This window comes from Zosterops lateralis (assembly GCF_965231275.1).
Source record: "Zosterops lateralis genome assembly, chromosome: 8".
Taxonomy (NCBI): Eukaryota; Metazoa; Chordata; class Aves; order Passeriformes; family Zosteropidae; genus Zosterops; species Zosterops lateralis.
In genome coordinates, this window is record NC_139768.1 from 22,605,514 (window position 1) to 22,617,971 (window position 12,458).

Consider the following 12,458-nt stretch of genomic DNA (forward strand, 5'->3'; position numbering starts at 1 on the left):
TCTTCCTTCCTCCTTGTTTTCACTTCCCATTAATGCAAGAGAAAAGTGCAACTTTGCAGCATGTTTGTTCACATCAAGTTTTTCCTTAAGAACACATTTTGCAGTAACAAAATATGGTCTATAAAGTCGCAAAGTGCACAAGCTGAAGGCACAGAGTACAAACACATAGGAAAAACATATTTCAAAATACCAAGTAACAAAAAAAAAAAAAAAAAAAAAAGAGATAAAAGAAAAATCTGGAATTCAAAACTCCCTGACAGAAGATACATTTATATGGGACCAACTCTTGAAAGGTGACAGGTTTTAAACTAACAAACAAATACTGCAAAATAATGAAACTTTATTCTTATTATTTAAGTAGAAGCTCAAGAAAATAACTTGAAGTTTAAAATCAAATACACTGACGTGTTAACTAGTTTTAAGAATGTCCTTAATATTAAGAAAAGAGTGCAAAAAGGATTCTTCCATTCTAACGCTTTTGGAAGCTGCTGATTTTGGCTGCCCATTTCCACTTTGAAAGGATTGTTTTTCAAGGTGCATTCCTCACAAAGGTCACAGAAGAACAACTTGTTGATAGGCCAGACCAAGGATTTGTGTCTTTCAAAGTCATCCCAACTGTAGCAGCAACTGACATTTTAATATATAAAGAAGAAAGTCCAAAACTCTTCTTTGAGGCATAGTTCGTGTCAGAGCTTGAGCATCAGCAGTTGCCAAAGGAGGCTCCAGATACCACCTGTGCTCCTCCAGTGTCTGTTCTGGCCAGGAATAGAAGCTGATCCAGTATATTCACTATCTGTATCCCCTGGAACTTGCACAAGCTGATGAGCCATCTGAAATTATAGAAAAAGTTGAGAAATTCTCTCATAGTAAACTTCCATATTGTGTCCTTTGCAACCCTTCCCTCAAAACACAGCAGCGTCTGCAAAACATCCACAGTGTAAAAGCTGATACACCACATTAATGTCCATTCAGTAATTTCAGCCTGTAATAGGAGTTAATAATAAAACTGTGTGACATTTTATGGTAGGGAATAAAGTGAACATACTCAGCTGAAAGCACATGAAGAAACCTGGTGGTAAGAGGGCCATAAAACGAGCAGAAGTTAACAACAGCACCAGAACAGATACCATTCCCCAATGGCTTTACATCCAAGCAGTTTGTATTATTTCTTGGCATAGAGTAAAGGTTACACTGCAGACAGCTGTTCCATGTGGAGATGCAGCCTCTGACACCTCCCCACCCTGAGAAGCCACAAGTCCACCAGGACCTGCTGCCCAAGCTGTGAGGGGCTGGAGCCTGCTGGGGGGCAGGGGTGGAGCTGTACTTACTGTAAGTTAACTCTTCTCCAGCTCTCTTGCGTGACTGGTCACCTCTGTGGGAGAAGGCAAAGAAAGGTGCTTTCATTATAACCTCAATTAAATATGTCCCTGCTCCTCTGGACCTTCAAAGGTCCCTACCAATCCCCACCATTCTGTGATGTCCAAAACAACACTGAAACACCTCAGCACAATCAGCAGCTTCTAGAGATTTAGAAACAAAATGCAAACATAGTAACAATAGTACTACTCTGCAGGAATCTCGATTTACTGAAAGTATAGGCTGTATTTCATAGATTTAATTAGCTCATCCTTCTGCTACAGACAATAGGCTTGATTCCACAGGATAATCTACAAAATGAAGATGAGGAAAAAATGTTCATATGCAGCTGGAGCTTAAAACATTTATAAAATTGTTTTCCTCACTTTGAACTCCTCAACCAAACTTTACAGAACTATGCGAAAAAACTCTGTATCTGTCAGTCTGAAAAAATGCTCCTGAATCTTAAGAGACTCTAAGCAAGTCTGAGCTGACAACCCTTGCTCTTTAAGTAGAAGATTTTAGCACTTAATGGTGTTGATAAGCTGTTGTTCTTCAACTAGAAGCTGATGTGCAATTACTGCTGCTGAATACACCTCACTGTGATATGTTCCTCATGGTTATTGCTTTCAGTCTTACTAATTCTGTAGGTGGCTGATAATAGTTCTGCTTACAAGTGCATTTCACCAGTTTCACACTGCTTAGAGAACTAAATCTGGCGTTTCAAATACTAACAGTCTATAATCCACAAAAACAACTGGTTTGAAAAAGGTTTTTCTTTAGTTACCTGAAAATGAGAGACTTGGCTGTGGAGTTCTTTGGCTGGTTCTGTAAGGAGGAGAGACTGTATGCAAGGCTGGGAAGGGCAGGAAGGGACATTTGAAATGCAAGGCAAAATGCATTTCAAAAAACCAGTTGGTTTTGTGGATATAGACTGTTAGTAGTTGAAACGTCACGTTTAGTTCTCTAAGCAGTGTGAAACTGGTGAAACGCACTTGGTAAGCAGAACTATTATCAGCCACCTACAGAATTACTAAGATTGAAAGTTTGACAACACCAAATTGTTCCCTTTTCTGTTTTGTTCTGTACATTACATTCTTTTGTCAGCATTATACGCCTACTCAGTTACAAAGTAAGTCTCACACTTCTATTTCTTGGGTCAAATGCACTGCTTTTCTCAGCCCAGGGTCTTATGGTTTTATTTTTATGCTTATCTCTCAAAAAATTATTTTCCTCAACATACGGCCTTACAAGGAAAGTGTCTGTACCACATCATTTGCATTTGGGTCAACAGCAGAGCTCTGAAGCTCAATAATTTCCCAAGCTTTGAAGAGGGAGATGACCTTTGAAGAAAACCACTGAGTATGAAATCCAGAAATAAACCCAACACTAAACATTCCCACATCTAGTGGACACTCAAATTACAAGGCCAGACTCTCAGCATTGCAAAGGTAACAGGAAAAATGAAGATTTTCTTCTCTTTGTGAAGAAATGAACCTGTTGGGAGTAGAGCACGAGGCTTCCCCAGCCTGATCTGAGATTGTCAGAGTGTTGAAGAAATGGTGAAAAGTGCTGTCTCTTTACCTGGGCAGAAAATAGAACAGCACAGAGCAACAGGCACTGCCCAGAGGGAACAATTTACAGTATGAGCATTTTCTGCTGTGCCTTTTATTGTTTGTTCCTCTCCCTTTTCCTCCTCCCCAGTTCAATACTCAGATGGGAAATGTCTATTTAAAATAAACAACTTGCCTGTATAAATAACTCTGTAAGTGGAGTAAGGAGAAAACTGACATTTTCAGTAGCACCATGAATAAAAGAGAGTTTATAGAAAATAAACAGCCAAAGTAAAGGTTGAAGTTGAACAAGAGCACGATCATGCAGTGGAAGCACAACCAAAATCCAGGGATTCATGAAGTGCAAGCAACCTGATCAAAAAATTTCAAGCCTTACAATCATCTACTTTTTAGGTACCACCTGTGGGGCTGTTAGTGCTCAAAAGACATTGACAATAAGGCCATATTTCAGAATTGTGAAGGTTATTAACTCTTAAATTATTTCTTCAGTATTTTTAGGTGCATCCATTTTTACCATTTCACCATTGTACACTATCCTGCACAATCACTACTGAAGATGAATAATGATTACCTTGTAAATCCATTCTGAATAAGCTCTCTTTGAAGTTTCTGGTCTTGAGCAGCATATTCCTGAAGCTCAGATTCCACAGCAGGGGGTAGAATATTTGGGATGAATTTAGAAAATAAAGCTGGTGCCATCTGTACCCATTCTGTAAGAAGAGAGAAAGCAATAACAAAATACACAGAAGAGATATTTTGTGAAAATTTTACTGCTTGACAAATGTAACTTTTTTTTGAATACATATTAAGATCTTGAATTTTAAAAAAAGGAAAAAGATAACCCCCCAAATCCACAGAAACCATGCCTTAAAGTACAAAAAATACTGAGACTGTTGAAATCAGATGTTTACGTGCAGATAGAAGAATTACTGTTTTCCTCAACCTCATCATCAAATTGAAATTCAGTTCTTTGGTGCATCTCACAGGACCTGCTGAGTCTCTGGAAACTCTTAAGGACAGGCAACTGATGATCAGCAGATTCACTTGGATAATTAGATAATGATTGTAACACTTTACTCTGGGAAATTTATCCCCAAAATGTATTCTTCTCTCCCCTGAGCCTTACTTCCAAAAAGCACAGTAGTATCATCACACAACCCTACTCCTCCATCACCATTTCAAAGGAATTCATGCATTTCTCTCACTGATCTTCCAAAGCTTAGACAAACACTTTTTAAATGTTCATAATATAATTCTAACCTGCACTAGTTCAGCTTCAGGACAGAAAGGTGATTTAATTTCAGTACACTGAACATTGTTTTACAGGAGCAAGACAATTTACCTTGAAGTTGCTTCAAGGCTTTAAGACTAAGAAGGGATGAAAATTGGCTTTACAGCAACTGTATAGCAAGTTCTGAGAAAAATACACAGCCCTCTACTATTTCTGCAGCCAGACTCTCCACAGGCTGTAAGAGTTACCTGAAATTTGATCTTTACTTAGAAAAAAAGGATGCTTTTAAATTCACTGAGGAATTTATCACAAGCCTATCACCTACAATATGAAGTTTGGTCAAGGACAAACACACTGAATTGCTTTCAAAAGAGTAATACTTTTATACTTATGTATACACCCTTCCTATCTTTGGTCCTGAACACTTTCTAAAATTGAAATTAGCATTGCCTTAGAACTGATGGAAGTATGCTAATTTTGCTGATGTAAAAATAATCTTGCTTACAGAAAGTGCATTTTGTACATGTACATCTAGAGTCCACTATATTCCTCGTATGTTTGTACACATGATAAAAATTGCACTAAAGCTTTTTGTAAAGGATTGCCATTCTCATTTCTATTTCCATAAATGAGGAGTACAAAAACAGACTGAAGCTCAGGCACAATCCTTCTCTCATGCATAGTAAGAAAATGCCTGTACTGTAAAAGGAAGGGAAACAGGTACCATTTATGATATTTTGAACACTTCCCGTTTCTAAAAACTTCTCAAACATGGGGTAAGGCTCTCCTCAGTTCTCCAAAACTTAGAAACCCAAAGATTCTTGTGCAAAATTGATTAAAATCTGCAAAAACCCCCATTTCCTTTTAATATAATTGTTGCTGCATAAGATGTCATGATGTATTCACAAGTTAAATTAAGCTCTTCCACAAAATAACACCAATAAAACAATGGCTTCATAAAAGAAATAGTCAGTCATTCACCTCATGGCAAAGATCTGCTTGTTTGAAGAGTGACTCTCAATACAACCTTCACCATTTCAATACTTCTAAATTTCTACCATGACTGTCCTTTCCTTGTTTTTACAGAGAAGGAATGGATCTTCCCTTTGTCTCCAGGGCTGGGTTGAGGGTTGGGTTGTTTATTTTATAAAAAGTATTTGGTATTCACATGTTATCTTGCCCAGATGACAGACAGACAGGCAAAAAGAACAAGGGTGGAACTGAGCATTCTGATGCACAAAACACAACACACTTTGATTGTTAACTGTGCATTAGTTAGAGAGTGGACACATACAAACAAATGACAAGCACAAGATGAGATCAGTACAAGCATTTTCCCTTTTTACCTGGTCGTAGTGTATACAGGCCTTTCACAATATTTGCCATGGTTGAAGGAGTTATTTGAAACGGTGTTGACTGAGCTTCCAAAAGTAAAGCTGAAACAAAATTAACACAATCAACAACTTTTCCAACCAAGAAATACAGGCTCTTACACAGATTTTTTTTATCAAAAAAGTACAGTAATTGTGGGCTGTTTTGGCACCTGATGTCCTCACAAAAAAAATCAGCCACATATGTGACTTCAACTTATTCTCAAGAGTAATAAAACATCACCCTTAGACAGAAACATCTTGATCAAATTATGTATAGTGAAAATGAGTAATAACTTACTTTCATTTACTGAAAGCAGCAGAGTTTTAACAAAACCAAGCAAGTAATGGCTTTAGGTATTCAGACACAGGACTGAAGCAAACTCATACCAGGTGTGTTAAACACCTGAAGATCCACGAATCCTTTCCTTACAGCATTTAGAATCTTGCACACAAAACTAAGGATGGATTGAAAGTCTAAGCACGTGTAGTGCAAAAATTGTAAATGTCAAAGAAGAAAAGTTGTTCTCTTAAACACAAGTTAATAATTGCACCTTCCTCTTGAGGAAAAAACTGCCAATAGCACATTTACTGTTTATGTTGTGATGTACAGGGTTTTATCCTTATTTGTATTTATATGAGCTTTGTACACACATCTGAATTACAGAAACACACACACAAAAGAAAGAAGTTAAGAAGGTGTAAATCAACGGCTACCTCTTGATTTTCATTTCTCTACCAAGCAGTTGAACATCTCCTGTACCCATCACAGGAGGAGAAATGATTCTTACAATTCCACCTAAGGGACACATCTCTTGAACTTACATTGGAGAAGCTCTGCTTTTTAAGCTTCAGAGCATCTCCAGTTCTGGCTTCAGCATCTGCCACTAGAATACTTAAATAGAAAGAAAAATCTTCAGTAGCATGTTTTTCCTTGTCTTTCTGAAACTATTTAAGTGGCTCATGTCATAGGGAAATTAAAACAAAGTACTTCTTTGTAACCTTCAAGTAATCAAAGTTGTTAAGTTTAACTGTTATAGATGAATTTGTTTTACAAAGAGTCATCTTAAAAGTGCTTGCTCATTTCAGCTGAAGCCTTGAGGGTGTGAGAGCCTGTGATTTGTTCTGTAATGACATATTTACAGCCCCTTTCCTAAAGATCTGTCAAACAGCCTCTTGGCAGGCAAGAAAGTTGCAAATCATAGAATTAAACAGGGCATAGTGCTTTATAATGTGACTGTAATGCACAATCCAAACAATGTGTGTGCATATATAAATATTTATAAAATTAATTAGGCTGTGGCCACTTCAGCCTAAGCATCACCAATAGATTTGCAAAATATCCAAAGAACTGTGAATTTGTTCTTCATATGCAGATGTTAGATTACACAAAACAAATTACTTTAAACAAAAAAATCTTCATTACTTTATTGCAGCTTCAAAAATCAACATTTCTTATCTTGCTTTCTGCAAATGCACATAGCACCTGCTACAATGCAGATTTAAATCACTCACTCCTGATTTACAGTCAGTAAATACAAACATGACAGTATTGTGTTCAACAAGGTAACCAGGTAATGGCATGTATTTCCTCATTCTCAATAAAGAAAATTAAAGAACATCCTGTTCAATAAGCCATACAGTATGAACTAACCCAGCTTGTTCAAAAGCTGGACATGAAGCCTCGAAAAATGAATAGCACTGCTGTAGGATTTGTGTTTTCACAACCACTTCCATAAGAGCAACAAGACTCCTCTCTGGATAGAGCCAAAAGATCTCAATGTAAATTTAAAGACAAAGTTGTAAATTAAGATGCAAAGATATAAAACTTTTTTGCACACAAATTCATCTTTAGTTTTGCAATGAAACAAACTTAGACATTCATTCGATCCTATATTACAGCTCGAGAGGCTCACTCAAGGAACAGAAAAAGCTCTGCCAGACATGCTGAAATTACCTCTGTTGTTATTTTACAATCTTACAAAAGACCAACAAATATTAAGCCTTTGACTCTTGCTTTATTATAATAATTAGTGAGTCTACAATACAGGAGTTGCACAAACTCCTTCTACCCACTCCCAGAACTGCACCTGCAGCACTTACAGAGACAGAGGAGGGAGAGGCAAAATAAAACTGAACCTCAGCTGAATGAGAGTGGTAATGATACCATCTGACCACCTCCACAGTGCTCATTAATTAATACTACATTCTACAGACTAAGTACATGTGAACAAGTTAATTAACCTGTAAAGAGTCTTGAAAATAACTCCTGGCAGAATCAAAAAAAATATGGGTTCCCATGATGAAATGCATTAAATGCAGAAAGATACAAAATGCTTTGAAATATTCTTGAACACAACACCCAAAACGGCCTCAAGGAATTCTGAGGAACAGTGAATGAACAATATTGCAGTGAGGTATGAACCTGCAACACTTGAGATACTCTGCAGTAATCAAGTTACCCCAATACTGCACAGTAGCACTGGAGAACATTTAAGCTACTTCTTAATTACAGCAAGGCACTTTGCACAAGATCCAGGAGCCCAGGAATTCCAGGAGTAGCAGATGGTATCTTAACAAGCTGAAATTCATTTGTTCATAACTCAAGACTGACTTGCAGAAACTAAAGTTTAGCTGTCCTAAAACGTTTTTTCTCCCCTTCAACATTCCCTTGAAAACAGATTTATTTTACTTGGTAAAGAAATAACTTTTCTGGCAGAACAGTGAAACTTTTGCATGTTAGCACAACAACGGCTTTTTTCTTCCCTCTGTAGTAATCTAAGAGAAATTCAAATTAAGCTATGTTGATAAATCGTACCTAAACATGACTTAGGCAGATATGTTTGAAGTTGTAACTACTCAACAATGCACCTGAACAAAATTTGAAACCATATTCCCACAAAAAGCAACCCCAACAGCTTCCACACCAAGGCATTAGTCAGCTGTAGCTCTCCAGTCTCCAACGGCAGCAGAACCCACTGCTTAACGTAAACAGATGCTGGAGATCTTTGTCCTGCTGTACAAACTCTGCTTTTTAGGACTCAATTACACTATGTATGCAATGTCTATATTGTTGTAGAGAGTAACAACTTCAATACTTCCAGGGAATTGAGCCCTTACATAAGTGCACAGCATTTCTGCCCCTTGGGAGGATCTGCAGATCCCATGGAGTCAAATCTGTAGAAGGATAAATTACCTTTCCCTCAGCCAAATGATTCAGAGACCATCTGACCACACAAACCTTTCCACTTCACTGTGATAAAATCCCCTTCACCTTGAAGGTGGTAAGATGGTTCCTTTATCCCAGCCCATGCAAAGCACTGGACTGAACCCCAATGCCAACAGCAATTAAACAGGGAGGGAATTGCCACAGCTGGCAGCCAAAATACAGCCGAAAGTTTGTTGCCATTTTGGGTTGTAGTTTTCTGTAGGTTGGTCAGGTTTTTGTGCTAGGTTTTTATTGTTGTTATTTGGCATTTTTTGGTTTGTCAGTTTTTTGGGGGTTTTTTTTGGGTTTGTTTTTTTTTTTTTTTTAACTGCTGCCTATTTTATTATTACATTGTCTGATGGAGCTTGATCATATATTACTTTTTCACTTCTTTAATCTAGGTACAGTTCCTCCATGTTAATTACTGATCTAGAACTTCAAAAGCCTTTTGAATAGAAATTGACTTTCTCTTTGGCTTAACTCTCACATTAGCAGTTACATCAAACTCCTCATGATCCTGGGGTTTTATCTTCCTTTGAACAGAACTAAAACTAAAATTTTACCAACTTAAATTCCTTATATGTTTGTAATGAATTAAAATGTAGATCAGAGAACAAAAAGACAAAAAGTTTTTATTACTACACATTTGCCACTAGGCATTTAATAATGCCACAGCTTACTTTTAAAATATTCATTACATAGACCAAAAGCTTTATTAAGTATGTAGTAAAAATGCTATGAAATAAAAATTCCAAGTCTTAATCACATGGAAAATATTCAGTGCTGTAAAAAGAATAAATATGAAAAACAAAGCTATAAATGTAGTGATATATGCTTTTGGACTTGTATAATTGGAAAATAGGGTGGTGTTTTCACATTTATAATTTTATGAGGTCTTATTGAAATAGGAATATTATTCCTATTTCTTTGCCAAGGAGCCAGATTAACCATGCTGGTCATTACCTGAGACTGTATTTTCCAAATTAATTTGAGATGCTGCAACTGAATCAATATGAAACAAGGAAAATAAGAAATGTAGCTGCAACTTTTTAAAATGAGCTAGAGTTCTTTCATGAAAGGTTTAGCTCAGAGACAAAATTTGCATGTAGATTGTTATTTAAAGAATTAGAATCTGTTCTACAATACTTGGTAACAACCCAGACTGCTTCTAGTATTGTCACAACACAATTACTTAGACCTTAGCTGTCAAATTACAGCTGTGACTTCAATATTAGTGATGGCTCCCCTTAAACAGCTGAGCATGTAAATATTGATTATTCCATCAGATCTGCAGAGCACAGAGGGAATAACACATTAACAGCTACAAATGCTCTCTTAGTTAGTCCTGGAGAGTGTAAAGGTGTCTGCTGAGGTCAAAGCAAAGGGTGACATTAATGTGATGAGAGTTTTGAAGGAATGGTCGATTTTCCTGCAATAGCAGCATCCCAGCACTCTCCCCATGGGATGGAGAAGAAGTGGAACAATACTGCAGTTGATTCTCCCTGCCAGTTATCTGTGTCTATCAATATCAAGAAGGAAGGAGAGGAGGGAGAACATTGTTTAGAAGGTTAGAATTAGAAACCTAAGGTGATTATTTGCCAACACAAAATAAGCTAGAAATTAAATACTGAAATTTGTAATCCTGCAAATGCATAAAATTCTTTTAAAATTATTTTTAATAAAGAACTTTAGAATAAATGAATCCCTTCCCTACATCTCAAAAAAAGGACTTTTTATGCTACAGAACCTTCTTGTCCCCCAAATCAATTACTGTCAGAAGCTGGAATCTCAACAGCTTCATAGCTGAGGAAAAGAGTACATTAGCTTTCTGTTTCAGAAGAATTCTAACAGAAATCACCCTGGTTTAGTCTGGCACAAACAACTGAATTAATTGGCATTTTCTCCTAGTGCTCTGCTACCTTTCTTCATTTTTAAGGCCCTGGGGAAGAAATCTCATTTCATTTTACCTATCCTGACACATATGTTAATTCTAAGGACAGAGTCACTCCATAGGCCAGTAATTCTGCCTTTTTTATTATTTCTTTTTAAAAGAAATCTCCCCTTTTTTCTGTCTCATTCTTAAACCTAAAAAGCAAGAAATGTAGTTTATGAATGTGGCAGAGTAGAGTTGTGAAGATTTTCTTCTCACATGAACTTTTCAGAGTTTCAGGAGAAAGCAAAGCAGTGTCTAGAGGCTGAGTAACATCCAATATATTACAGAAGGAAAGGGCCTCAGTAATCAAAAAAGGACATTTTTAAAACACATTCCTTCTATCATCACAGTAGTCACTCTGAATCTCAAACCAAAAAGAGTAATGATTTTGAACTCTTGAGAGCAGTTTCTATATTAAAGCTTTAGTTCAGATTAGAAATGTGATTTTGAAGCAAATTTACTGATCATCCCCACTTTGCTGCTCCTTGGCTGTTATGACAGGGCTGCCTTGGCGTATATTACTTCAATTCCTTTTGGGCAAGATTAAACCAGATGTGCTCAAACTGCTACTCCCTGGCACTCTGTCCAAAGGAGCAGACATGAACAAGTGGGAAACAGAACTCTCCAAAAAATCAGGGAAAGGTCAGCACTGGGTTCTCAACACCAACATGGAGGTGGTTTCATATTCTGCTCCCTTTACACCACCCCACTTATTCATGCAGACACTGCCTAAACCATGTAATGAAACCCTCAGCTCTTCCTACAGGGCCCTTTTCAGATAAAAGCCCATAGTTCTGCTGCACCAAACTTATAATGATGCTCCAGGCACTGCTGTCAAAACCAGCTCAGGACAGACATTTTCCTCATGAAACACAGTTATTAGATGTGACATGGAAATGAGAAGCTCAAAGAACAACTTCTTCAATGTCAGCAGCGTACAGAAAGGCTGGAGGCAATGCCCTCTGCAAGAAGCTGAGAAACCATGAGAGTGTTTTCTCCCCTTGTCAGGGTGTTTTCTCTGCAGTTTGTGCATCGATACAGTAACAGGCTGCTTCTCATGTGCAGATTGTTTGAGACAGATGTCAAAATTGAGAGCGAGGGAAGAAATGCCACCTCAAATGGGGTGAATGCCACTTCAATCCATCTTTTTCTTGTCTATCTGTGCCAAAGGGTGAGGCAAGGGGAGTGAATAAAAAAACCCAGCACACATCAGAATCCTGTGGTCTCTGTTGTAGCTGTAGAGTTCAGGCCATGAGCTTGCCATCAATCACAGTCCTTCTCTCAGCCTTCTGCACTGCTCCTCTCAAGGAGGGAGTTCTGCATTCACAAACAAAAGCTGGACAAGGCATTTTGTCAAAGCAGCCCACAGCCAAAGAGATGAGGAGGGTCCCTTGCTTCCCTGACATCAACAGGCTTTGGGAGGTCAGCACAGCAAAACACAGCTGCTAAATACATAGGGCTGGGTGCCCAGAGAACAACAAACACTCCTACCAAGGCACTGCATAACAACAGGGGAATCCCTGCACAGGCAACATCCTCCCTGCTACATTGAGCAACCTCTAACAGATAGAAATAGATTCATTCTCTGTAATTTTGCATTACATTTCTACCTGCTGAATCAAAAAGCTGGACAACCTTCTTGTTAAAGCGATGTTAGCAACCTTTTCCAACATTCCAGTTAACTTTTCTGGTACTTCTTAGAAAGCAGCAATGCATTGGCAATATCTTTTCTGTTTTTATAAAGGAAAAACTTTTTCCAACACAAACAGCTCTTCTATTGAACTTT

The 12,458-nt window shown here is 37.6% G+C and overlaps 1 protein-coding gene across 2 annotated transcripts in view; it reads right to left on the reverse strand.

The window, feature by feature from the left end:
• Positions 1–323: 323 nt before the first annotated feature.
• The window catches only part of CACUL1 (CDK2 associated cullin domain 1), a 40,614-nt gene continuing 28,479 nt past the window's right edge, over positions 324–12,458 (reverse strand). For both annotated transcript variants that reach the window (XM_083866630.1, XM_083866629.1), the window contains 4 exons: positions 5,508–5,597; positions 3,502–3,640; positions 1,329–1,372; positions 324–830 (listed from right to left, as the gene is read on the reverse strand). In XM_083866630.1, the coding sequence (XP_083722756.1) occupies positions 790–830; positions 1,329–1,372; positions 3,502–3,640; positions 5,508–5,597 (314 nt within the window). In that variant the 3' untranslated portion in view covers positions 324–789. The remainder of the gene's footprint in view (positions 831–1,328; positions 1,373–3,501; positions 3,641–5,507; positions 5,598–12,458) is intronic.